Genomic DNA, 27,615 nt, shown 5'->3' on the forward strand with positions numbered 1-27,615 from the left:
GCGCTCCCCTGGCAGCCGTCTCCTCGTCATTCCAAAAGCCAGGACACACTACCAAGGCGAGGCATCCTTCCAGTTTTAAGGCCCTCACCTCTGAAACAGTCTGCCAGAGGACCTCAGGGCCGTAGAGTGTTCTTGTTTTTAAGGCCAGGCTCAAGCCTCACCTTATTAGCATAGCTTTTAAGTGATTTTGATCTATTTTAGCCTGTTTTTACCATCTTTTATATATTTTATCAGTGTTTTGTTACTTACTCTTTTACTTAAATGACACATATTTTCTTATTATTAATTTTAACTTGTAATAATTATTAGCTTTAACCAGTATTAATAATCTGTAGTACAATATTTTTATATATTTAATTATATGTTTCTACTTGGTTATCTTTAATCAGTGTGTTTTATTTAGATTTTTATTCATCAGCTGTTGATGTTTAATTTGATTCTTAACTTATCTTAGTCTCATTAGTAAACCGGTGTTTCCACACAAAGGGGATCTTGTATGTGAATCTGTGTGGGAGGGGTGGGAAACCGACTGCTGTCTGGTTGTTTTTAATACTGTAAAGCACTTTGAGCTGCACTTGTATGAAAAGCGCTTCATAAATAAATTTGATTGATTGATTGATTGATTGATTGACTGATTGATTGATTGATGTCTGGAGGGCTTTACCAAAACATTCCCCAGAAAGCCACGCCTTCCTTCAGATTCAAAAATGTTTTAAACCTTAATATGTATCCTATTGTAACGTGTATGAGAATAAACAACGATTCACTTGTTAAATCAAACACATAGTGATTTGTGATATAAATGGATCATTGCAAGAACAATATTCATTTCAAATTCATTGATTTAAGTACAGGTTATACAAACATTTCATTTAGACATCTTGCTCATTCATCACACATGATTATTTAACTTGTAAACTGTAAAGTCTAGTAGGATTCGTGTGGATTCACTTTTATTCAGAGTGAGGAATCCAGCAGTCTGGGCAGAGAGGGAGAAGGTTTTTGCAGGAGACCATGGCAGTTTATTTATGTCTGCGTTGAAGAACAATGAGTGAGCAAAAGGTTGATTTGTGCATCTGAATCCTCCAGCTGGTGTAACCTTGACTTTGCAGCTCTGGCGTGTTTGAAAGGTTACTGTGCCAATTTGATGGTGAAAACTGACCCCTTTGATTCATTACAGTGGGTCAAATTTGGGCTGGTGATTACTGTGAGAGTCATGTTTTTTATACATCCATCCATTTTCTTCCACTTATCTGAAGTCGAGTCACGGGGGCAGCAACCTGAGTCGAGAGGCCCAGACTTCCCTCTCCCCAGCAACTTGGGCCAGCTCTTCCGGGGGAATCCCAAGGCGTTCCCTGGCCAGGTGAGAGACATAGTCCTTCCACCGTGTCCTGGGTCTACCTTTAGGTCTCCTCCCGGTTGGACGTGCCCGGAAAATCTCACCAGGGAGGCGTCCAGGAGGCATCCTGACCAGATGCCCAAGCCACCTCAGCTGGATCCTCTTGATGTGGAGGAGCAGCAGATCTACTCCGAGCCCCTCCCGGATGACCGAGCTTCTCACCCTCTCTCTAAAGTAGAGTCCAGCCACTCCGCAGAGAAAACTAATTTTGGCCGCTTGTATCCGTGATCTCGTTCTTTCGGTCACTACACAAAGCTCATGACCATAGGTGAGGGTAGGAACGTAGATCGACCGGTAAATCGAGAGCTTCGCCTTCTGACTCAGCTCTCTCTTCACCACGACAGACCGATACAACAACCGCATCACTGCAGATGCAGCACCAATCCGCCTATCGATCTCACGCTCCATCTTCCCCACACTCGTGAACAACCCCCGAGATACTTTGACTCCTCCACTTGGGGCAGGACCTCATCCCTGACACAGAGTCGTGGTATTTTTATTTTTTATTTTTTGCTTCTAATGTGCTTTCAACACCATCCAGCTATCTTTACTGCAGCAGAAGATGATGGGTACAGCAGTGGATGGACATTTGACTGCATCACGGCCTCACCAACAGTCCACAGTACATGAGGCTGCACAACCGTATGTTTGAGATGCTTGTGTGTAATACCGGAGTTCCGCAGGGTACGGTGCTCTCACCCTTTCTATTTACCTTCTACACCTTGGACTTCACACATGCACATGCTGGTGATGATTAGAGCCACAGTTGCCCTGGGGAGCACTGACAGAGGCGAATACACACCTGATTTTAATCAGTAGGTGATTAAGAGGATGAACAGGTGATTCAACCACTGAATAAAGAGTGTTGGAAAAGGGAAACAACTAAAACATGCTGGATAGTGGCCCTCAAGGATCGGTATTAGAGACATCTGCTCTAATTCAGCAATTTTTGATAGCCCAAGCTTAATTTAGCCCATATATATCCCACATAATGCCCATGTGGACCCAAACAACAAAGCTAAGCCCATGCTCAGCCAAAGCCCAACTAACCCCGGTGAGGGGTCCATATGGGGCCCAACTGGATGTGTTTGCGGAGTTTGGATCATAACTGAAATACAAGATCCTGAATGCAAGTGGTTGAAATGATCCTTCTCTGAAGAGTGGCTGGGCTCAGGTTAAGGAGCTCCATCATCTCATAGTGCTGGTGCTCATCCTCAATGACAGAAATAAGCTGAGGTGATTCATGCATCTGACTAGGGAGCATTCAGAGGTTTTTCCACCGAGTAACTGTGGTTTCATTTCCTCCGGTCTAACTTTTGCTGTTTTATACATGCTTTTGTTTGTTAAGTGCACACAACAAGGCATTGGGGTAATCTTCTGTGCATGGGTTTCTGCAGCCTACTGAGGGATGCATTTGCAGTATGAGCTCACCTGCTGCAGGACAGAAGAGAGCAGCTGAAGTCTCTGCTGCTGTTCCGAGTCAGCCTGTCCCACCTGATGCAAACACAAAGCAGCACATGCAACACAGGAAAAACACCAAACACAGCAAATCAGGAGACGCACAAGATGAAACACAGCATCAGCAGGTGATATGAGGACGTTTTTAGAGGTAGAACTAAAAAGTAGAAATTCTACAACAAGCAGACATACAGACACATGTGCCAAAGACAGAAGATGATAGAATGATGGAGAATAAACCCTCATGTGTCTCACCTGGTTGTTTGAGAGCTCCCCCTCCTGGGCAGAAGGTGAAACAGCAGGGAAACTGGCACTGGATACACTCCTCCTGGCTCCTGCGACCTTCCCCACCTCTCTTTTCTGTTGTCTCTTACTCACTCTGTTCATCTCTCTTCTGTCGCCTCTCTTTTGCGCCGGCTCGTCTACTTTCTCCTCCAAACTCTCACTTCCCTCCTCCTGAACTTCCTCTCTCACCGAGGAACTCTTCTCCAGTCTTGCACCTCTTTTTACCTCTTGTCCGTTCACTCGTTCCAGAGCTTCTCCGTCCATCTCCCTGTTGTCACTCGCACGCCGCCTTGGCCTCTCTGACTCCTTTGGTCGTAGCTTCTCTTTCTGCTTCTCACTTGCTTTTTCCGTCTGTTTGTTCTTCTGCATGCACTCCTCGTCAGACGAGCTGGTATCTTTGCTGTTGCCTCGACTGACCATCTGAATGAGTTTAGATTGTACTTCTTCTTCCATATTGTCTCCGGGGCAAAATTCAAGACCCAAGCTCCTGGAGAAGAGCTGCGGCCTTGGGGACATGGGTTGGTGCTGAAGAGGGTTGGGGGCTGGGGAGTGTGGAGCCACGATATCAAAGACCTCTGTTTCAGGCATCGTAGGATCTAATGGGGCAGTTGTGGCTGCTAGTTTGCAGTCAGGAACTGGCTGCTCATCACTTAAACCTCTCTTCAGCAGAGCGTGGAGCAGAAAACCGCTGTTATCCTTGAACGTGAGCAAAAAGGTACAGAGATTCATTCTTGGAAACTATTAAAATATTGTTGCACGCCTGAAATAAACAAATTTACTGTACTTGTGCTAAGGGGTAGATGGACTGTGCGTGACTTGGGCCTCCTGGCCTGCTCTGCTCCGCTGACGACTCCTTTTTGCTCCTCCTGCGTCGCCGCGATATCCTAAAGCTCTGCTTCTCCTCAGCATCACTGCTGTCCCCAGTCACCTGGGAACAAGGACAGGATGTCACAGAACTGCTCTGCTCCTATTAAAATGTAAAAAAAAAATATATAATCACCATTTTAAAAATTTCCATCTATTTATTAGTAAAATATTCTTTGAATTATCTTCGTTATTTTCTGCACTTATTCTGAAATCCTGCACTTATTCTGAAATCCTCACAGGCTAAATTCCCAGTAATCACTGATATTTTCATAAATTAATCTATTTTAAGTGACCAAAAAAGGAGAAAAGCTCAAAAATAGCGACTGAAGAGTCCACATTGTTAATTAGAGTAACTTTTAAAGAACTTTAAGTGTGATGCTCCAAGTAAAAACTTGAATTATTTTTAAATGAGACATATTATGAATTTTTTCTTAAGTTATAATAGTTCTGATACCAAACATGTCTATAAAGTTCTCTGCACTAAAACCCATGAAGCCATTTCTGTTGTCTTATTCTTGACAATTTCAGTACCTTCCAGAATGAGTCATTTCAAGACTGTCACTTTAGGAAAACAAGCTGGCCACGCCCACCCACCCACTGCTCGGGTTGCTATAAGCTGAAAAGCTCTGATATCCAGAAGTGGCTCAGAATAGATCCACAGGAGGAGCAGCGGAAGCTTTCTTCCACGTGTGAGGTGGGCCTATGATAATTTTCCCATTTGTGACATCACAAAAGGGGACTTTTTTTGAAATGGCTTGTTTTTAGGCACCTAAAACCAAGCTCTGATGAAAAAAATGTCAGCTTAATTTACACATATGTGTCAATATGCTATCCTGATAGAGTCAAATGCCAAGATCTGGAGTTAGCATAAAACCTAGCTTGAAGCAACAACTTGGCATTAGCGTTTAGGTTTTTTACTTATGTATAAAGCTATGAGGAAAGGTGTGTATCTGACATAACAGAGGGAAAAAAGTGCCAGAACATTTGGCACAAACAAAGCACCTTGGGGTTAAAGTTCACATCCAGGGCCTCTGAGTGGGCTGTGTAAGGAGGTAAGTTCTGCTGAAGGTGTTGTTGGTACAGCGGCTGCTGATGAGGGTGCAGAAAAGCATCGGCTGGTCCTTTCTTCTTTAGCAGGTTGTGAGGTGGTTTTCGAGGATACGCTGACAGCACAGACGATGCTTCGGAGTCTGAGTTGAGGGTTTCTGTGTTGGTGTACTGCCCAGAGGATGGCGAGGTGACAGGAAGGTGCTGGGTGTAAGTCCATTCCGGGTCGTGCTGCGAGTCCGTGTAGTACGTTTCATCGGACAGTTTGCGCCTGAACTGCTGCAGCGCCGCGCCCCAGCCTCCTTCGTCTGCCACCTCGTCTTCCTCCTCAGATCCCATCTCATCGTAAGCAGACACGACGTTGGACTCTTGTTCCAGAACGCTGAACACTAAACTCTTCCTCTTGGTGAGCAGGCTGGGCCGAGAAAGCTGAGAGCTGTGCAGCGCGATCCAGTTCCCATCTGGGCTCTGGAGCACAGAGGATGCACCTAAAAGGAAATGCATCAAACCTTTAACATTAATGAAAAAAGTCCAAGAATTTCACAAAGACGGCATTTACTCAGAACTATCATTACATCACCAAGGGCTTCAAAGGCAAGAAATACCACTAATTCACTCAGATGCCTCATTATGTCTAAGGAAAATAAAAATAACATATTTTGTTTACTTGAGTTGTCCAGACGATCCATACTTTTCCAGCCAGGTAAAGATGCAACCTTGGCCTCTCTTTTTAGAGACACGTACTCCTGCAAGGCTCCGCCTCCTGCTCCAGCAGCCTCCTCCTCTGGACCTTTATCTAGGGAGTCGTCGCTGGTGAGGGAGAACGCTGAGCGGGACCTCTGTAAGCACACACAGAAGTATGAGCAAAACGAGACACTAACATGAGTAACAGGAGATTTTCTTCTTACCAAGGAAACAGCGACCACAACTGTGGAGCTTCACTTTTGAACATCCTGTTAAATCTCTCTTATTTTTTAAGGTTTTATGCCCTTTTTCAACCTTTACAAACAGATAGAGCTCAACTCTGATATCTTTCATCACTTAGTTTGCAATGACACAATCTGAGCAGCAGGTGGCGCTGCAGAACAAGTTAAAAGAGGAACTGACTTGTTCGCGTTTACAGAAAAAAGTAGGATTTCACTCTCTAGATTGATTCAGCTGGTTTTTCACAGCCTGCTCACATGTTGTAAAATAGTTTTCTTCAGGTAAAAAGGAACAAAAAGTTTCAGATAAAACCAACAACAAGGATAATAATATTGGTAAAAATCCTAAAATTGGTTGGATTCACTGAAAGTTTCATTTCACAGAGCTGTTGGTGTTTATTTGCATGCATTGTGTGAGTGGATGTGCTTGCAGAAGGCTGATAAGCAGGCAGGCTGAGGAGTCTAAGACGATCCTTGCATGTTCCACAGGACTTTGATCTTCCATGAGCGAAACAGCAGGAAACAGAGAGGCCTGGGGAGTGCAGCTTTGATGCTCCGCTCACACAAACCACAATGACAAATCTATAAACGTCCCCGCTGGCTACAGCGCAGAAAGTAGAAGCACTGGTTCAGGATTTTCATCCTTCACAGCATCCGTTCACTTCAGTACTTCAGCTCAAAATGAACGCCTAATGAGCATTGGTTAGAGTTTCTGGTCCATGACAGCATCACGCTGTTCCATTCACGATGAGAATCTCCTGTTCCACCAAATCCTAAAGGTTCTGGGCAGCTGGGCCGGACTGGGAACTCATGGTCACGTTCTAGAAACCAGTTAGATATGATCTGAGCTTTGTGAAATGTGCTTTTTCCTGCTGGAGGTGCCATCAGAAGACGGGTTCACAGTGGATATGAATTATATGAAAGAAAACTACATGGTGGCCCCACAGGAGGTTGCCCACAAAGATTTCAGAGGGACCCAGACGGTTTGACTCGTAGATTGGTCCTTTATGGGGGGAAACCTCTGTGGGGTCACCATGGAAACCGCAGACAAAACATGTTAGGACCCATATGGTTTGCTCATACATAATCCATACATGCACCGGAATATACCGGTGCACCATTTCCAGGAACCACCAGTTACCCACATCCCAGCTGAGCTTCAGACGGCAGGTTTTAGGGTTTTATTTCTTGATATTTGAACATCTCGCCTCTAGGGATGGGTACCAAATTCGGTACTTTTTAAGGTACCGACCGAATTCCATAGTACCGACCGAGCACCAATTCACTTCATTTGAAACAGTGCCTCGTTTCGGTACCCGTCCTTCACAACGAGAACTTTCCTAGACAGCTGCGCATGCGCAAGAGCCTTATGTCGTCGCTCGCTGCGATCCAGTTGTAAACAGAGCAGCATGGTAGAAAAAATGCACGCTAAAGCTTGGGTCCACTTCACTAAATGTGATGGGTAACTGGGTGATGTTGAAACCAGCGACAACGATCTAAGTGAGACATCCTCATCTTAATCTGCTCCGGTAGGTAAATAAAATGTAAGATAACGTTAGCTTGATTTGTTAGCTTCCGTTTCACTAATGGTGCGTTCGCTTTGTCCTCGGAACTCCGAAGTTCCGACTAGAAGAACATGAACGCGCACTAAAGTTTGGCTTCACTTTACTAAATGCGACGGGTGATTGGGTGAAGATGAAACCAGTGACAACGATCTAAGTGTGAGGCATCATCGTTTAAATCTGCTCCAGCAGTTAAATAAACTGTTTAAGATAACGTTAGCTTGATATGTTAGCTTCCATTGCTACCATTGTTATCAGCTAATGGTGCGTTCGCTTTCTCCTTGGAAATTCTAACTTCCCAGTGGGAAAAATCAAATGAAAAAGGACGGCAAAAGGAATGAAGACACACAGTAAATTTAGTTCACAGTAAAGATGTTTGCTTCAGTTTAATTATCAGCTTATAAAACTACAAGGACGATGTTAAAATACAAACAGTTGTATGTTATTTATCGTGATATTTATCACATATGGTTATAAATTGAGAAAAATATGTATCTAATTATAAAAGAGAATTAAAATATTAAACACTCAAAAGTATCGAAAATTGGTACCGTTAAGTACCGGTATCGATTCGTAGGTACCGGGAATTAGTACCGAATCGATTCAAATGTCAAAGGTACCCATCCCTACTCGCCTCTGATTGGATAAAAGCAACAGAGCTCTACCACAGACTTGCAACAGTGATGTTTCATCTCCACAAACTACACAAGCCTGGAGGAGTTCTGCCACGTGGTGAACTTGCTAATGCTAACGGTTAGCTTAAACTCCCCGAGACATCCGTTACTGCTAACGCTAAAACAACAACGGTCTTCCTCATCGTGAGTCAAGATGGGCGAGTCCATGAATGTTAATTCTCAGTGTGACGTGAAGAGAGGATTTCTCTTCTGTGATTTGCAAATCCTAGACTGAGCGATTATAATCAGAAGTAACCGTTAACAAATGGTTTTTCAGTGGTCCACACCTTAAACCTGAATAAACTAATCTACAACGGTTATTGGGCTACTGCTGAGCAAAGGAGTGGACATGGTTGGCGAAAATTCAAAACATCTATTTTGTGAGAAGGGCCTCATCCTCGCTGTGACACATGGCGGTGGAAATGTTTGTGGTTGCTTCACCACCCCAGAGTCTGGGCAGCATCAGTGATTCGGTTATGACTTCTGCTTAATGTGACAGAGTTAGCATCCAAACGGTGACGTCATATAGAACAGTTTAGTCTGTTAATGCAACAGAGGACACACGGGGCCTTCAGCCACTTGGATCGACTCACCCAGAGAGGGTAGGGGCTCTTGAGAGGGTCTTGTGAAGAAGCGTGAGGCTGAGAAGGAGAGGGAAGTTCACCAGGTGTGATCAGAGACTGAGGCTGTGGCCAGACAAAGTCATACTCTGTTTGCATCTCTGAACGCTTCCTTCTCTGGATGATCTGGAAGAAAAAGGAGGATCAGGAGACAGAAAACGGTCTGGACGGAGCAAACGGATTTGGAAGACGTTCCTAAAACCTAAAACTATGTACATTTAATGGTGAAGTCAGTTTTTAAAAAGTAAAAAAAAAATTACAAAAAAAAGACAGATTTTCATTCTATTTCTAATTCCAGCGTACTTTTTGTACAATTGTTGTGGCGAGTTCCTCTATGAGCTCTTCTTTGTGGTCCCGTAGATATCGAGCCTCATTTTGCTTTTCCTTTAAACACACACAATAACACACACACACACTGATTTAGAACAAAAGAGCAGAGACAGCAGGATATTGCAGAGATGTCTCAGTGATTTCTCACCAAACTGTCTCGAAACTCCTCTGCCTTTGCAATGGCCTCCTCTATAGCTTCCTCTGCGACCCGCAGGGCGACTGTGAGGGTTTCTGCCACGCTGTGTCCTGCTCATGCACAAAATAAAGCAAAACTAAGGAAAATATGACCACTTTGTAATGCATTTCCACATTGTCCATCTTTCCATCCGTATTCAGCCACTCTTTTAGGACAAAGAAGCTGCTGCAGCAGCATCAACAGAAATCCATAGACCAGCAAAACCACAGCAACCTTCTTCAGCTCCCCATGGAGACTTCTAGGCATCTCCAGGCCAGATGTGATATAATCTGTGGGTCTGTCCAGAGATCTCCCGGTGGGACGCATCTGAAACACCCCCCTAGGGAAAATCCAGATAGAATCCTTGCCAGATTTCCAAACCATCTCAACAGGATGTAGCCTCGTTCTTTTGGTCATTGGCTCATGAGCACAGGTCAGGCTTGGAACGTATCGGTAAATCGGCAAGGTCTAATTTTGACACAGCTCTCTCCTCATCGTGAGTGAGTTCACACCACAGCACACACTGCCTCGGTTCGACCATCAATCCTCTGCTCCATTCAATTCTCAGTGAACTGCTCCAACTGGAACAGTCACTCATTCCCATTCCAGAGGTGGCAGTCCTCGTTTCCGGTTGAGGCCTCACAAATCCCCGCTGATTAATTTCTGCTGCCTCACACTCGTCTGTAAACATCTCAGAAGCCTGTTGGAAGTCTCGGCTGAACAAAACACCTGCATAAAAGCAGCGAGGAAATCCAAAGCCCCATCCAAGGTCGGACACCTTCCATTATTGGCTGCGCTAACCTGTATTATGAACAGAACCTATGACAAATGACACACTTATCCTTGAGAGGCTAAAGCGCTGGTCTAGTGATCGACTACCAGGATGAAAACCCCGTCTCCTGAATCAAAGGCTGGAGTCTCAGTCAGACTCTACTCCAGCATCCTAGCAAAGACCTCGTTGGGACCACCATCTTGGTCTCCCAATCCCACGGTACCGTTTCCACCCTCTACGTAACAGTCGAGGCCAAGTAAACAAATAAACACATCCGATTGCAAATATTTAACTGGATATTTTGTTTGATTTGTATATGAGGAAGTGAGTAGGACGGTACCATTTCATGTGATTTGTGAGAGGACACATCAGTGGTTTAATGTCTTAACAGGGCATTCAGGTGAATTTTATTGTGCCTGAAGTGTAGTGATTAAAAGAGGACACTAACTCGGTATGTGCAGGTAATTTTCATGCACTGATGGGCTTCCCCACGCACGTGCCAGTCAGGCAACGATTAACGGACAAAACGCCTTAAACGCCCAACCTTTTAGGAAAACCAGGAAGAGGACAAATGGAAAGGAGTTAAATCGATAAAAACGAGGAGAACTGAAACGGTAAAGGTAATGATGGTAATTGCGTCTGAAATCACCCTTCTGCAGCTGCCTGCTCATCAGCACATCCTCTCACCTTCACTCTGCTTGTAAAAGACGGAGTCGCTGCCGCAGATGCTGCCATCGTTGTCGATGCTTCCCTCGTGAACGCTGCTTTCTGAAACAGAGAAAGAAACCTTCAGACTTTTTCACACCGACGCGTGACGCTGAAGCACGTATAAAGTCGCTGCTTTCTCTTTGTTCTCTTGAACAAGTTAAAATTAGGTTACACCGACTCTGCAAAACCTTTTTTTAAACACACATTCCCAGTCCTGTTATGCTATCTTGTCAGTTTTACAGCTTTGCTTCATCTGCTCGGAGCCGATCCCTGCTGTGAATACAAAAACACAAAATGACAGCTGAAAGAAAATTACAAACCACCTGATCATTTATTTTGACTTTTAGATAAATCACATGCTCACACACACATCAAAACAATCCCAAGACATTCCTATTGTCGTTTTATTACAGCTAAACCAGGCCAAGTGTCTGGTGAGCTGTTGCTATATTTGTGTGGTTTTGAAGCAGAAATCAAAACTGTGACATAAATATAAATTCTGGTAGAATTTAAAATCGTTGCCATTAGTACCGAATCGATTCAAATGTCAAAGGTACCCATCCCTACTCGCCTCTGATTGGATAAAAGCAACAGAGCTCTACCACAGACTTGCAACAGTGATGTTTCATCTCCACAAACTACACAAGCCTGGAGGAGTTCTGCCACGTGGTGAACTTGCTAATGCTAACGGTTAGCTTAAACTCCCCGAGACATCCGTTACTGCTAACGCTAAAACAACAACGGTCTTCCTCATCGTGAGTCAAGATGGGCGAGTCCATGAATGTTAATTCTCAGTGTGACGTGAAGAGAGGATTTCTCTTCTGTGATTTGCAAATCCTAGACTGAGCGATTATAATCAGAAGTAACCGTTAACAAATGGTTTTTCAGTGTTCCACACCTTAAACCTGAATAAACTAATCTACAACGGTTATTGGGCTACTGCTGAGCAAAGGAGTGGACATGGTTGGCGAAAATTCAAAACATCTATTTTGTGAGAAGGGCCTCATCCTCGCTGTGACACATGGCGGTGGAAATGTTTGTGGTTGCTTCACCACCCCAGAGTCTGGGCAGCATCAGAAATCAAAACTGTGACATAAATATAAATTCTGGTAGAATTTAAAATCGTTGCCATTTACAATGAAAATCCTCATGTGTGTTAGTTAAATAGATCTTACTTTAAAGGTGCATTATGTAAGAATGGTATCCTGTGGTCAAATTCCGTTGAGTTTCATGGCTGTTAACAGTTATGGATCAGTGTCAGAAGATTCTAGATGACGAGCGAAGATGAGTCATACTCAGTAAGTTGATCAGTGGTTAATCAATCAATCAATCAATCAATCAATCAATCAATCAATCAAAGCCTTATTTATAAAGCGCCTTCCGCAACCCTGTCAGGAAGCCCAAGGCGCTGAACATGCGCTTAACATGCGGTTAATATATTTCACTGTAATATAAAATAGTAGGTAATTGAAAAAGTAACTTGTGATTTTTTTTATGTTCGATTGAATGACTGGCGACCTGTAGCCCTGACCCCCATCGTGAGCAAATGCTTCGAGAAGTTGGTCAGGGACTTCATCTGCTCTGCACTGCCCGATTCACTGGACCCTCTACAGTTTGCATACCGCCACAACAGGTCCACTGATGATGCCATAGCCCTGACACTCCATGCTGCCCTGTCACACCTGGAGAAGAGAGACACGTATGTGAGAATGCTGTTTGTAGATTACAGCTCAGCATTCAACACCATTGTTCCCTCGAAGCTGGACAGGAAACTGCAGGATCTAGGACTGAGCAGCTCCCTCTGCAGCTGGATCCTGAACTTTCTGTCTGACAGATGCCAGGTGGTCAGACTGGGCGGCACCACCTCATCCCCCGTCACACTGAACACTGGTGCACCGCAGGGGTGTGTGCTGAGCCCTCTCCTGTACTCACTCTACACCTACGACTGCACGGCCACGAGAAACTCCAACATCATTGTGAAGTATGCGGACGACACCACAGTGGTAGGTCTCATCACCAACGACGATGAGACGGCCTACAGGGAGGAGATCAGCGCCCTGACCCACTGGTGTCAGGACAACAGTCTCACCCTCAACGTCACAAAGACAAAAGAGATGATAGTGGACTTCCGGAGGAGCAGAGGAATACACACCCCCATCACCATCAATGGCGACGCTGTGGAGAGGGTGAGCAGTTTCCGTTTCCTTGGAGTTCACCTGGCTGAGGATCTTACGTGGTCAGTGCACACGGAAAATACAGTGAAGAAGGCACAGCAGCGCCTCTTTCTCAGAAGACTGAAAAGATTTGGCATGAGCCACCGCATCCTCAGGACCTTCTATCGCTGTGCCATTGAGAGCATCCTCACTGGATGCATCTCCGCCTGGTATGGCAACAGCACCGCTTACAACCGCAAAGCTCTCCAGAGAGTAGTGCGGTGTGCTGAAAGGATTATTGGAGGTGAGCTTCCCTCCCTCCAAGACATCTACAGGAAGCGGTGCCTAAGGAAAGCGGGGAGGATCATCAAAGACTCAAGTCACCCCAGCCATAAACTGTTCACTTCCATCAGAAAGGAGGTTCTGCAGCATCCGGTCCAGAACCAGCAGACTGAGAGACAGCTTTTTCCATCAGGCCATCAGACTGCTGAACACATCGCAGACACCCCACCCTCACTACTGAAACTCCAACATTACACACTCCATACTGTACATTAATGCCACTGTTTTGCACATACCAACCTCTGCATATTTTATATCTCTTATCTTATTGTTTACTTTATTCATTTGTATATTTAGATTAGCCATTTTTATATTTTACATGTTTTTACATTACTGTATTTTTGCACAACTCTGTTGCTGTGAAGCTCGCACACAAGAATTTCACTCGCATGTACTGTACCAGTGTACCTGCACATGTGACATGACAATAAAAGTGATTTGATTTGATTTGATCGATTGTTGCTAGCGTGCCGTTAGCATTGTGTCGTGTTGTGATCTGAACCACTAGGTGGCAGTATGCTGATATGGGGCGAAGGTGGCACAGGAGCCAAGTGCTCACCCGTAATCGGAAGGTTGCAGGTTCAAGCCCCGCTCAATCTGTCGCTGTCTTTATGTCCTTGGACAAGACACTTAACCCACCCATCGTTCCACAAATGTGGAATGACCTACCAAGCAATACCAGAACAGGGGCTTCCTTTTCGATTTTCAAGAAACTCCTGAAGACCCTGCCCTTCAGAGAGCATCTTCTAAACTAGCACCCTCCCTGCACCCGTCCCCCTCTCTACCGTCCACTCCTTTGTTCCCTCCTCTCCATGATTCATCATGCTGCCTCACTGCCACCTACGACTGACTGGAAATTGTTTGTTGTTGTTGTGGTTGTTGTTGTTAGCCTCAAGGGCAACATGCCGATTGTAACTTGTAAGTCGCTTTGGACAAAAGCGTCTGCTAAATACATAAACATAAACATAAACCTTGCCTGCTGGTGGTGGTCAGAGGGACCAGTGGCGCCTGTGCTAGGCAGCCTCACCTCTGTCGGTGCGCCCCAGGGCAGCTGTAGCTACATTGTGCACCAGGGTGTGAATGTGTGTGTGAATGGGTGAATGACTGATGGTGTTGTAAAGCACCTTGGGGGGTTCCAGGACTCTAGAAGGTGCTATATCAAATAAAGGCCATTTACTTATGTATAGAGGTGTAGGGAGTTACTAGTGAGTTCTGTTACAGAGTGTTGCTAAGATGGATTCCTACATGTTTGCCCCTTCTCTGTAATAAAGTTCTACACGGATAAAGTTACTGCCTGTTTTCTACCCACCTCAAAACAAAACGCATTGTTAGCTCAACATTAGCCTCTAGCCTGCTTCACCTGATCTGAGAGTAAAAGATGCCGTGGTTTCTTAGGAGTACAAGAAATAACCTCTGGGTCACTCATGTTTCTGGCTTAGGATCTTTACAAAACGCTGCTGTTGCTCCGGCTGGTGTCGAATTACAAATGTCGGCGCAGCAGCTTGGCTGGTGCGGCCTCGGCAACCCCCCGGGCTCACAGAATATAAACAATGACTACGTCCCTCTTTAGCTTTTTTCAAAAGGAGTAAACTGACAACCCCCAGTCGTACATATTGTACCTTTAAAAGCACACAGTCCATTTGTAGCCTATTCACTCCTGTTAGATGTTTCTCTGGTGGTGTTCTCATTAGTCCCGTCGTCATAAAGGGGGAAGACTTAGGCTTGCAGCTCATTAAAAATAAAATCTATCGGAGAAGACAAGAGAGAAATTTGCCAAACCACTAAGGCTCTTTGACTGATCACACTTCCAGGTACTTTTCCTTATTTCCTGAGAAACGCAGACTAAACACAGGACGGAGCCAAAACAAGTTCTGACTGAACACTGGTTTTATACCGGCGCCTCAAACTCTGCTGTTGACAAAATAATCTCCATGGCTCCAGTTCTTGGCACAAGTCCTAATTCCTGTTGTTAATTTAGGCCTGTTGCTCCTCCTCCTAGTCCTCCTCTCTGCTGGGCAGGCTGCCGTTTCAGAGACGAGTCCTGGTGGTTCGATGCGAAGCTGGCGTCAACCAGCCAGAGCTGCTCAGATCCTGCCATGGCTGTCAGCCTGCCAGGGAAACAGCCCAGCCTCAAAATATCCTCACTCATCCACACATCAGTGCTGCTTTTGGATGCTACAAAGTTTGGTCTGTGTTCTTCTGTCGGCACAACGTGCAGACTTAACATTAAAAGTGTTCAGGGATGGGAAAATCGGAAGCGCAGAAGCTAGCGTGCCTCTATTTTCCATTCAGCATCAACAGTTGGGAGACGTGTTATTTAGTGGAGCTGTTATGAAAAAGCTTTGCAGGATTCCCAAAGCAGAGTAAGGCAGATGTCACATTAGTTCACGCTGGCATCACACCTAGAAAACTGAGTTTTACCGTATGTCCGACTCAATTGGATGCTCAGAGTTCCCAGTCATGAGCCTGTGTGGGGTTTTTTACTAGCCACTGGTTTTCAGTCTAGCTCTGAATGAACAAACTGGAATCATTTTCGCCGGATTAGAGTTTCTGATCGAGCTGACCGGCAACAACGAGCAGGAAACCACCTGCAGCAGGCGAGGACCAAGTAGTCATAAAAGGAAAGCTGCTGGTGAAAACGAGGCTCCTCGTAGGAATCACTCGTAAGCAGGACACACACACACACACACACACACACACACACACACACACACACACACACACACACACACACACACACACACACACACACACACACACACACACACACACACACACACGTGTACACACACATAAACAAGTGAGCTTCTGATTTTTCACTTGGCTCTTTTATTATTGACCAACACAAGACTTCACATCTGGGCCAGATTATCTCACACTAGAAACAAAATCTTTAAAGGATGCATTAATTTATTTATTTATGAGCTGACACAGATGCAGTTCTCAAACTGCAATAATAAATACAAAAGAGCATCGGGGCTTTATTTTATTTAAGTTTAACAAACATAATAAAAGGTTTCTCAAACCAAAAACATCGAGTGTCTTGGAGTCTGTTTTTAAGTGTAAAAGATTATTTCAGGTTTGAGGTATTTTTTCTTTACTAAAGCTCAATAAAGATGGTCTTAATCTATCAGCGGAGCCGCCTTTTGTCCAAATGCTGAATTGGACCCTGGAATAAAAAACAACTTAAGCCTTTTGGCAATAATTCAGACCAAATGGTCTGAAATCTGATGTTCTTTTTTTTCCTGAAACCTGATTATTTATCCTCTGACAGCATACATTTTTAAAACTTTGAGTTTTCTTTCTGACTTCTTTTCATTTTGCAACTTATATTCAGAAAATTTTGTATTTTTCATCTTAAGTCAAACATCTGAGGCTGTTTGGTCGAGAGGTTCAAGGTATTTTCCTGAGGAAGTCCTATAATTAGCACCGTATGCAGATCCATTCACAATACAGGTCTCAATTCATCCCAAAATAGAGAAACACATAAGAATTATACAGAATGTAAAAACTAAAGAAGAATGAGTGCAAAAACTGTTTAAATACAAATTTCAAACGTGTCAGACCTTGTAGAACAAACACATTTTTATTTAAACTCCAACAATCCCTTATCGGCTTTTCTGGGCTGAGTGATTGCTAGACACAGAATGTGGGAGAAAACTGAAGGGATTTGGCAGAAACCCACATGACATGAGCAGGAACATTCCCGACAGTTGGCTGAGGTAAGCCCACGAGGCTGCTCTTCCAACCACGCAAAACAACATTGGCTCCAAAAATTTCATTCAGTGGCAGCAACCCAAGAATGTGAGTGTTACTGGACTGTGAACATCACGAGTGCACAGACTGAAAATCAGCCAGGAAGATGCAAATAAAAACATTGTGGAAGAAACTTCTAGTGGTGCAATTTTTGAGACACGTTTGTTTGTTATTATCCAGACGGATGACATTATTTGCTTGTTTAAAAGCTTATTGGTCATATTGATATGCAACAAACACCACTTTATTGTTCCTGAAGAGCAGATTCACACCTCATTTTTGGGCTTTTCATTAAATCTGATGTTTTCCCTCCTAAAATTAGACCCCTTTTCCACCATCTTAACTTCCTGGTCATTTTACTGGACAATTGACAGTAAGCACGTTTCTCCATTTTTAGAGGTGTGAACTCGAGTCAGACTCGAGTCATTATTTTAATGACGTCTGACTTGACTTGATAAAATCTAAAAAGACTGACGACTTGACTCGGACTTGAACGCCAATGACTTGTGGCTTGAATCGACTTGCATCTGTTGACTTGTAGATGACTTGAGCATATTTGATATTTTAGCACAAAAGTGTGTATCTCCTCCTCTTTCGGTCGGATCATGGGTCCCCGGAACCACAGACAGACAGTATGTACGTAGACGTGGACTGGCACTGTCTATTGGAGCTGGTGCAGTTGCTGGACGCCATCTTGGATGGGTCTCCATGCGTCCCCACTGCATTTATTTATACCGAGGAATGTGCTTACCCAACTAAAAAACACCCTTTATTATGCTTTTTTTTAAAAATCAGACATATGGTATGGCATGAAAGTAAAAATATAAATATAATAAAACTAAATAAATTAAAATATAAAATCCCAACAGGAGGGCTAAAAAGTCAATAACCCCACTTGATCTGTTTTCTAAAGTATGCCGGTGTCGGTACAGTATCTGCTCGGGTGCAAGATCGGCTCGGGGTCCTTCGACTGCCGATGACATCAAAGTACGGCAAACCCACTCGGACAAAATACACTACACATCCATACTGTTGGAAAGAATTTAGCAGTTTCGTCATTAAAATAACGTGTCTTAAGACGTAAGTTTGTGTTTATAATGGTATTTGTAAAATAAAACACTATATTGTATTCATAATGTTGAACTCCTCTTTGAGCACATCCCTTGAAGGATCATAGGTATTAGCAACACCTGTGAAATTGTATTTGCAGGAAAGAAGTGTATCCCGTTTATTGAAGTATTTTGTGTTTAGTTTTTGACGTCTTGTCCATGCGTAGTTCAGGTACGCTCATAGCTGCTAGCCAAAACTCTGGAGTTAAAAGTTTTCTGGCTTTACTAAAATACCTGTCAGTACTTATTTGATTGATGGTGGTTTTACTTTCTATTAGACTCCAAATGTAATCATTTGGCACGTTTCTAATTCATAATTTGTAAGAATGTAATCGGTGATATTAGCATTAGCATTCCTATGGGTTTTTCCATGTATATTAGCATTGCGCTAACCACTCGCTGCCAAATTGCAGCCTTTGCAATTAGAAAATCTCCTTTTGTCACATCGCAATTTAATTACACATGCAGTTAATCGTTCAGCCCTAATATGCATGCAGCTCTATGCTAAAAGTGTATTTTCAAAGAGGTAATGATGGATTTCTTTGTAAAAGTTGTCCATCTTTCCAACAGAAAAATTTGCCTGGACCAACGTAACGTGATTACGTAATTCCGTAAGGTTCATGTTCAGCCAATCAACTACTTTGACGTCATCGGCAGTCGACGGACCCCGAGTCGATCTTGCACCCGAGCAGATCTTGTACCGACACCGGTTGTTAAACCGTAGGCTGCGCAAAAAACAGGCACATTTGCCCACTCTGCGTTGACTCTAGGTGGGTTTGCAGAGTGAGGAAACCATTCAATATGTCGGCAATGCTGGTATGCTCTCCAGTGCCCAGTGGGGTGTCTACATCTTCATTTCTTTTCCCAGAACAATGAAAAAAATGAATGCAAGTGAATGGGGCTATAAAAGTTATTTTAATGCGCTCTGTTTCCCGCCCTGAATCACACATAAGGTGTACTTTAAATGAAAATAAGTGATGTGTGTTTCGACGTTTCAACTATGTCTATCATGTACTTTGAGATTTGTTAGCTTGTAAAAATTTGTAAATAAAATGACCACAAATCACCGCAGAATCTTACTTCCTTACCACATGGCCAGACTGTTTGCTTTGTTTTTCCATGTGTTTAATGCTCCTTCTGTCGAAAGCCATTTTTTTTATCCCTGTCTGGTTCTACGACATCAATTTGGTGATTTGTAGTCTTACACGTCTTTTCACACAAAACCTAAAACAAGCTCTTTCTTGGCATCAAAATGTGTCTTCAAAAATTCACGGACATTAAATGTGACATCCATGACACGTATCAAACATGATTAGGAAATAGCATGTATAGCCTCATTGACTCGCATTCATTTTTTCTTATTTCTGGGGATCCATGGTCCAGAAGTAGATGGGCGTGACTTAGACTCCCTATGGATAAAGTACTGCTTCCTACTTTCCTACCTACTATAAAACACAACAGGTATGTAATCGGAAATGGCCCCGTAGAGTCACTGGGCGGGACTTGTGGTTAACTCATGCTGATTGGTTGTAACCAGGGGTGGACTGGCCTATCTGGCATTCTGGCACTGTCCTGGGAGGCAGCTTAGCCAAGTGGGCCGCTTGTCCAGCTTGGGCCGACACAAACCCCCAGCGCGCACCCCCCCTACATTCGGCGGCATAGCGACTAGTCCGGCAAACTTATTTTTATGGAGACACCGTGGCAGGGACAACCAAATCATCAAATTCCCCCTTCCAGGAATTTCCTGGAACTCTTATACTGGAAACATGGCTATAGATTTTAAATCCTACTGGGCCAAAGAGCTAACGGCTAGTCTGAGCACAGGCAATACTGGGCGTTAAATAGTTGTGATATCTAACGATAGTGAGCACTATTTCTCTAAACAGAGGCTGCTCAGAAAGCCGTTGACCACAGACAAATAAAAAATCCCTGCAGAGGTTTAATAAAGCCTGAGTAAAAAAAAAAAAGTCAAACTATACAATTTTTTGGTGCCAAAGACTCCATATTAATCTGAAAAATTGGATATGTTTTCTTTATTTGCTGCTCCAGTTCCATTTTTATGACATCGTAAACAAACTAAGTGAATAGACAGATGAAAAGTGGAAAGAGATGATCGTGTATAAATAAAGGATCTGCTAGCATTCCCGAAGTGCCGGCAGCAGCAGCAGCAGGATGGAGGGTCCAGACGGTTTCCTTTCAATTATCATGCAGCATCTGGCGGCGCACACGAGCCTCGTAAACAAAGTCCTCAGAACAACGACTGAGCTGAAAGGATGTCTGTTTACATCAGCCGGCCTGGCTGGTAGAGCAGAGCTACAAACCAACATATGGCTTATTATCTCTGTAATTTGGGCGATCGTTGAGAGTTTACTAACATTACACTGAGGTGAAGTGTATGGAGGTTTAATCTGCCATAAAAATAAACTAAAAGACAAAAAATAAAGAGCTGAGTAAAAATGAAATACCTTCTTATAATGAAAACTCAGGTTCAGATAATTCCAACATAAGGCACAAAAGTTGTTCCTGTAATTCATTTTCACAGTTTCACAGTCACATTTTTGAGAAAGCAACCAGAGTAATCTGCTTTTGATTGATTTGGTCTTTTTAAGTCATGAATAGGGGTGAGAACAGTGCAGCACAAAAGAGCCAGCTTAGAAGGGGATTGGAAATGTGCAGCGAGCATTAAGAGCAGGAAAAATCAATTCCATTTAAATCCCTCTGCAAAACAAACGTTTACACAATATTTCATAAATAAGAACAGGACTAACACACACACACACTCCAGTGCATTTCTAAACAAATACACAACTAATGTTAGCTCATTTATTAACCCTTTATTCTTCTGTTTCTGCACAAAGCTGCCCAAACACAAGGTAAGTTAGTGTTTGACGCCACTGAAACGTGAGGTCAGATGTTTAGCAGCAGAAGCTCTGAGCTCCTCTTTAAAGTTTGCCCTCCGCTCCTTCCAGGCAGAGCGTTGCACTCTGCAGGCTTTCAGCCTAACTGGCATAAATCAGCGCTAACACGACGGCGGCCTGATGCAGTGTCTGATGCGGCCAAGCCACAGTTCAGCAGGTTCAGCTCACAAACTGAACTACAGTACACTCAGGAGACGGGTGTGTTTTGTTGTCCCATTTTTGCTTTCACTTTGCTTTTTTGGACGGCAAAGAAACACTGAAACAAACCTGAAGTCATTGTTCAGAAACTCCTTTCAACCATGTCTTGCCTACACTTTAGCTCTGAACTGGAGGCTGAAACTGCGTGGTAGAAGGAGCTCTTTACTGCTTTACAGCTGATAGCTGTGATGCTAGCGGTTAGCATTTTCAGTTTGCCAATCATCCATAAGAAGTACAAGAAGAAGTTAGCTTTTTTGTTGGCATCACGGTGGAGCCCGGAAGTAAACGTAAGAGAGTAATGTCTTTGAAGGTGAAGCAAAGAACTAAAACCAGAGTGAACATTAGCGCAGCCTACGCTAGTTTGAGGGAGCTGAAGGAGCCTACAAAATCACAGACTGATGGTGACCTGGCTTTGTTGCTGCGATAATATTTTTTGTCCAGCAGTGTGGATCTTTTTACTTTGTGGTTTATTTAATATTAGTTGGCTCATGTTAGTGTTAGCTTGTTGTTAGCTCCAGCTACAGTATGGTTGTTTATGACAGTTGTTATTCCACTTTCAACCAGTTGGATGGAGGAGCAGGAAGCTGATCACTGTTAGTAAAAGCTCTCATTTATTCATTCATTCAATAAATCTGCTGCGTTCTCTAATATAAATGAATGCCTTTTGAGTAGTTTTCTGAGGAAAAAAGCTCGGGTGCTCCTGTTTCAGTAAGTAGAAGTAAGTCGGTGAAGTGGGGGCAGAAACCAGCAGTGTTTGGAGTCATACTAATTAATATTCAAACACCCAATCTCTGATTGGTTAATAGCAACACACGTGCTCTGTGATTGACATCGTTATGTGAGCGGAAGTCGAATGCTGTTGGCTAATGCTGAGCGGTGCTCAATGGGGAGCCTAAGGCCCCACATTGCCTTACTCCCTGAATCACAATTCTTATGTGTAATTCGATCATTTGTTAATTTGAAATTTATTAGCTTGTAAAAATCTGTATTTAAAAAGATTACAAATCAGATGTCACAAACATGACATCACAGGATCTCTTCTCCCCCATGTTGCTGCCACTTTCCACGTGGCTCTTTCATCCTGGAAGAAGGATGTGAAGCTCGCTTAACTCACAGCCATTTGTCCTTGTCTGGTTTGATGACGTAAATTTGGTGAGAAGAGCGGTTGTAGTCCGCTACGTGTTTTCACACAAAACCTAAATTATCCCTTGCCACCTGTCGAAAATAAACACTTTCTTGTCATCGAAACACGTCTTTAATATGCCTGCATGTATCCTTGGCGATAGGGGGCAGCACATACCTAAATCACTGCAAGTAAGTAGCATTTTTGTGTTCGAATGAGACTTTACCAACGGATGGCCATTAGGGTCAAAAAGCCATGGGAGCACAACCTCGAGCAAAATGACAAACACATCAGACTTCCTTTCATCACTGGCAATGAGCGAAGAGATAAATGTGAAAACAACAACGTTTATGAGTAGTGATAGTTTTGTACAAATCGGTAAATGCGTTTTGTCCTCACGGGCTCCCGTAGAAGGAAACATTGTGTCTAATATGGCGTCGCCCAGAGACTTAGACCTGCTCCCATGTATTTGCAACCCAGACCAAACTGGTCATCGTTTCATTAATTTTCTGCAACGTTTTGATGGAAATTTCCAAAGAATAACGGTAAAAACGACACATTGTCTCTTTAAAATCCACGGGCATCATATGTTAAATCCATGGCACATATCAAACAAGATCACAACATAACTTTTATTGGTTCATAGACACCAAAACAACAGAAAATAAAACGTATTCCCTAAATTATATCACAGTAATCACAGTAAGACTGTCACTTCACAGCAGGTCTCACAGAACAACCCTCCTCTTTGAAAAAGAAGACAGATAAAAGTGGAGATTTCTTTTGTCTTTTGAAAGGTCATTTTTTCTTACAGAAACACTAAAATGTTCATGTAACTTTTAACGGCTGCAGATTTTACAACCACCACGTCTCTAGTTGGCTATAAAAAGGAATCATCTGTGAGAACCACGTGCATAAAAGCAGCCTATTCTTCACGAAAGTCTGGAAAATGGTTTATGAGAATGATTTACATTCCACTGAGTGTTTTTATAAGAATAAATGTCACTTTTGTAGAGAAACGTGTTGAACATCAGTGTGTTTACGAGCCATGTTTTTAAGTAATTGAATCTTTTTCAGCCTGAAGATGATTTATGTGACCTGTAACTGCAATTATTCTGTTAAACTGAAAGCCTTGAAATAAACCTGTCAGTGTGAAATACTCATTCGACATTTGATTTGTGTCATTACTTGCTAAAAGAGAGGTTGCAGAGGATTTTGTCTTTCAGAATAGTTAAAGAAGTGGAACGCTTGTTTAATCAGTACATTTGCAGTGGTCTCTATAGGAATGAACACCTTGTAAGTCGTTCTCAGGGGGAAAAAATACCAGTGCACCATTTTTAGGACCTAAAAGTAACCCAGTTTTGGGCACTTTGGTTCAGGATCTTTAAAAATGCTGCTGCGTTTTGCTGGCTGGTTTCAAATTACAAACACAAACTCCACACAGACTTGGCAACCCCAAATCTCACAGATTGTAAACAATGACTGCGTCCCTCTTTAGCTTTTCTTAAGTGCCAAACCTGGCCTCCACCCCCCCAGCCGACTGAGAAGGAAATCTGTTTCAATGTAACCCACCTTCCAACATGGCTGACACATGAGACTGTTTTGTGATTATTTCACTGTAGAATTCTTACATATTGTACCTTTAACCTTCATTTCAGCATTTAATAAAAAAACACTTTTATTCAAATATTATTATTATTATTATTATTAGTGTTAATAATAATAACAATAAGAAGAAGAATCATCATCATCGAACTTATAAAGTGCCTTATTAGGACACTCAAAGATGCTTGCGTGAACTCTTACATTCACACACTGCCAGTGATGGTAAGCTTCTACGTAGCCACAGCCACCCTGGGGCGGTCTGACAGAGGCGAGGCTGCCATTTGGTGCCATCGACCCCTCTGACCACCACCGACACAGGCAAGTTGGGTGAAGTGTCTTGCCCAAGGACACAACAGCAGAATACCTCTGGTGGGAGCTGGAATCGAACTCATGAGGCAACCCGCTCTACCAACTGAGCTACTGCTGCCCCTATTGTTAGATATGCAACCCCAAGCCTGGATAACAACATTTTTTGCCGGTGCTTTTCTTTTTTATTTTGTTAAAATACGCTAGCATTTTGCGGTGTCCTCACATCACATCTATAGAATATGGCAAGCCAACTCAACAGTGATCTGAGGAACTGGAAGCCGCGTAGGCTGTTTAGCTCTATCAAAAAGAAAAACCATCAATCGTTTTTGCATAATCCCCCCAGATGATGGGACAGAGAAGAGAGGAAACCACAAAACTGGTAAGTATTTTGTCCACTCACATTACGAAACATTATTATGTCCCCAAGAAACAGGAAAGTATGAATTTAGAGAATTTCTCTAATCTTAAACATCTTTACCCCTCATGGTCAGCCCCCAACTGATTATTTAAAGGGTTTTATTAAATGCAGGTTATAAATATCTAACCCAAATTAGTTTGAAGGTGCATTGTTGAACGCTGATCAGATAGATGGATATCTGACTTTTTTCAGCTTCTATAACACTAAACGTGTTAAATCTAGTGCACCCGTTTCTAAAATGCTGAGATCTCTACCTCTCTAACAGGGTTAGTGCCTTCCTACAAAAGCTACTGTAAAGAATCCAAGACTATATAAATTATTATTATATAATTGCATGTTGTCCATGTTTGTATTCTGCTAGTTTATCACTGCTAAACTAAACTAGATTGTTCAATTATGTAAATAGTTTGATTTGTAATCTTATGTGAGCAAAAAAACTATTTCAAGCTAAAGTCAGTGATTTAAGTGGGTCAGTATGCACCGGTTTGCAGTACCGCACTTTTAAAGGCACACATGTCAGTGTTGGATTGCTTTTAGCACCGCCTAGTGTCCGTTCAGTAGATCCAAAAGTGAAACTTCTCTATGTGCGTTCCTTTTTTTTAACACCATAACTGCTGATATGCATCTCCAGCATGCATTAGTGTCTATAGGTGTGCTTTATCATTAAATCTAACAAATCAGCTGTGCTCAGGATCTAAACCATGCAGGAAAGTGCTGGAAGCAGACTGCAGCACCAGGCATGTCAGCTCAATTGTCCAACAGGTGGGGGCCCACCACTCTGAAGTTGCAAGTGCGATATTCTGGCCACACGGAGCAGTGGGGTCGGTGTAGCGTTTCAATAACCCTGTAAAGGGTCATTTCAGCACATACTGGCTCAAGAAAATGAGTCAAAAATATGAAAAAGTTGCATAGTATCCCATTAAATTTGACCTCTTAGGGTAAAGGTAGTTTTCCTGGCCATTTATCAGTCGAAATCTCCAAAATCCCCTCGTCGGTTAATGGAGGTCAGAGGGGCTCTTCCCCTGCTCGTACGTTTTGAACTGCAACATTTAATAAGTTTTATAAAAACATATTTGGTTCTCCCTCTGCGCCTACCCAGATCCAACCAAATCGCTTTACAACTCAGACAAACTAAACTTCATTTGTGAACACGATGTATCCCAAACATCCCCTCATCTCAAGCCCATCCGCTCATACGTCCTGGCCGATTCATCCCCTCCGCCCTCCCTTCATCCCCATAATCCCGCATATCAGGATATGAAATAATGCCTCTTTGTCTGCCGCAGATGCAGAGCGATCATGATGCAACTGGGTCAAAAACATCACATTCTGTCCTGCGCTGATCCAAAGAGGTCCGAGCATAAGATTAACTCGTGGGACAGCTCAGCCACATTCTGTCACCATGATTACTCGTACAGGAACAGGCTTACAGCTGAGCAAGGATTCAAAGAACATAATTAAATAAACAAAGCAGCAGTAAAATAATTAGAACTAAACCTATAAATGAGGGGAATCTTTCATTCGGCACTACAGACAAAAAGTAATTAAGTAAATCTATCAGTGAGAGAGGAGATGTGAGGAACAAAGTGAGGGATCAGTCACCCAAACGCAGACTAATGAGCTTTAAAGTCTATCTGCGGTTCCAGCAGAACTCTGAGTTTTTAGCCTCGAGAGGAACCGACTTTTCCACAGTCAAACCGGCTTTAGTCTCAACAACGATCAGAGAACAGAGGATGGCATTACCTGGAAGATCAGAGAGCGTTCCTCTCTCTATAATGTGTTTTCTGTACAGAGTCTTCAGAACCTTGGCGCTGCCGAACCTCCTGAAGCGGGCCTTCACATTGTTGTAATACCATTCAAGAGACTGTGTCCTAAAAATCCTGCAGAGAGAAGAGAGATGACAGAAGCAACAACCATAAGTCAAAAAGAACAAGAAAACTGACTGTAATATAGTATAATTACTATTGTTAAACATCATTATTATAATGATTTAGCTTCTTGGATGAAGAAATCTCATGAGCTACTGGATAAACTTCCAGGAAGTAGCTAATTATTGGATGCTTATCCATTTTCAAGTACCTTTCTTAGTCAACTCCGTGCAAGATGGCTAATCAACTTTAGCAAATTTTTTACCTCAGTCAGTTTGAAAGCTCTCATTCATTTTTAGAAAAATTAAATTAGCTGTGATCTTTGGTGTGAGTTATTCTCTGTAGAAAAAAAGCTCTGACGCTTCTGCTTCAGCAGCATTTGAAGTCTTACTCATTAATATTATTGAGATTCGAACATCTCGCCTCTGATTGGCTCACAGCAACACAACTCTTCCATTGCCTCCATTGGTTCTGCAACACTGATGTTTTATCTCCACAAGTAACACAAGCCTGAAGGAGTTCTACCATGGTGTGGAGTTGCTAATGCTAACGGTTAGCTTCTACTAGCTGAGGTGTGCTGTGCTCTCTAATGGCTGCAAAAATCAACACAGCCTTCCACGGTTGTGAGCCACGACGGGTGGGAGAAAGCTAATTTCCAGTGTAGATTTGTGTGGCTTATCTGACCCGAGCGTTTCCTGTTTGTTTTCTTTCGGGGGCTAATGCACGAAAAGGGGTAGAAGACTGTTTTTACGTTTAGCCTGCATGTGACACTCAGAGGGACGGATTGTTTAAAAAACAACAAGTGTTATACAACAGTATACCTTCACCTTGAAGGATTTTTAGCTACAGTTTAATGTGATGATAGACTCATTCAGAGTTTGTGTTCCTTCAGGATCGCCAACAGATGTGGCTTTTTGGACGTATACTCAAAAACCCCCGGGACCGTTAATTTGATCACATATTCTAATTTTAGACCACAAATGCTTCAGTATGCTT

At 43.0% G+C, this 27,615-nt stretch overlaps 1 protein-coding gene across 4 annotated transcripts in view; it reads right to left on the minus strand.

Moving 5' to 3' along the window:
• Nucleotides 1-27,615, minus strand: part of myripb (myosin VIIA and Rab interacting protein b) — a 213,259-nt gene that overhangs the window by 10,477 nt on the left and 175,167 nt on the right. For 3 of the 4 annotated variants that reach the window (XM_054751113.2, XM_054751112.2, XM_054751111.2), the window contains 10 exons: nt 26,495-26,631; nt 10,800-10,880; nt 9,314-9,411; nt 9,139-9,219; nt 8,809-8,961; nt 5,724-5,895; nt 5,012-5,544; nt 3,927-4,070; nt 3,113-3,838; nt 2,831-2,893 (listed from right to left, as the gene is read on the minus strand). In XM_054751113.2, coding sequence (XP_054607088.2) covers nt 2,831-2,893; nt 3,113-3,838; nt 3,927-4,070; nt 5,012-5,544; nt 5,724-5,895; nt 8,809-8,961; nt 9,139-9,219; nt 9,314-9,411; nt 10,800-10,880; nt 26,495-26,631 — 2,188 coding nt within the window. The remainder of the gene's footprint in view (nt 1-2,830; nt 2,894-3,112; nt 3,839-3,926; nt 4,071-5,011; nt 5,545-5,723; nt 5,896-8,808; nt 8,962-9,138; nt 9,220-9,313; nt 9,412-10,799; nt 10,881-26,494; nt 26,632-27,615) is intronic. The other variant, XM_070553217.1, reaches the window with a different exon arrangement.

This window comes from Nothobranchius furzeri, chromosome 7 (genome assembly GCF_043380555.1).
Source record: "Nothobranchius furzeri strain GRZ-AD chromosome 7, NfurGRZ-RIMD1, whole genome shotgun sequence".
Classification (NCBI taxonomy): domain Eukaryota; kingdom Metazoa; phylum Chordata; class Actinopteri; order Cyprinodontiformes; family Nothobranchiidae; genus Nothobranchius; species Nothobranchius furzeri.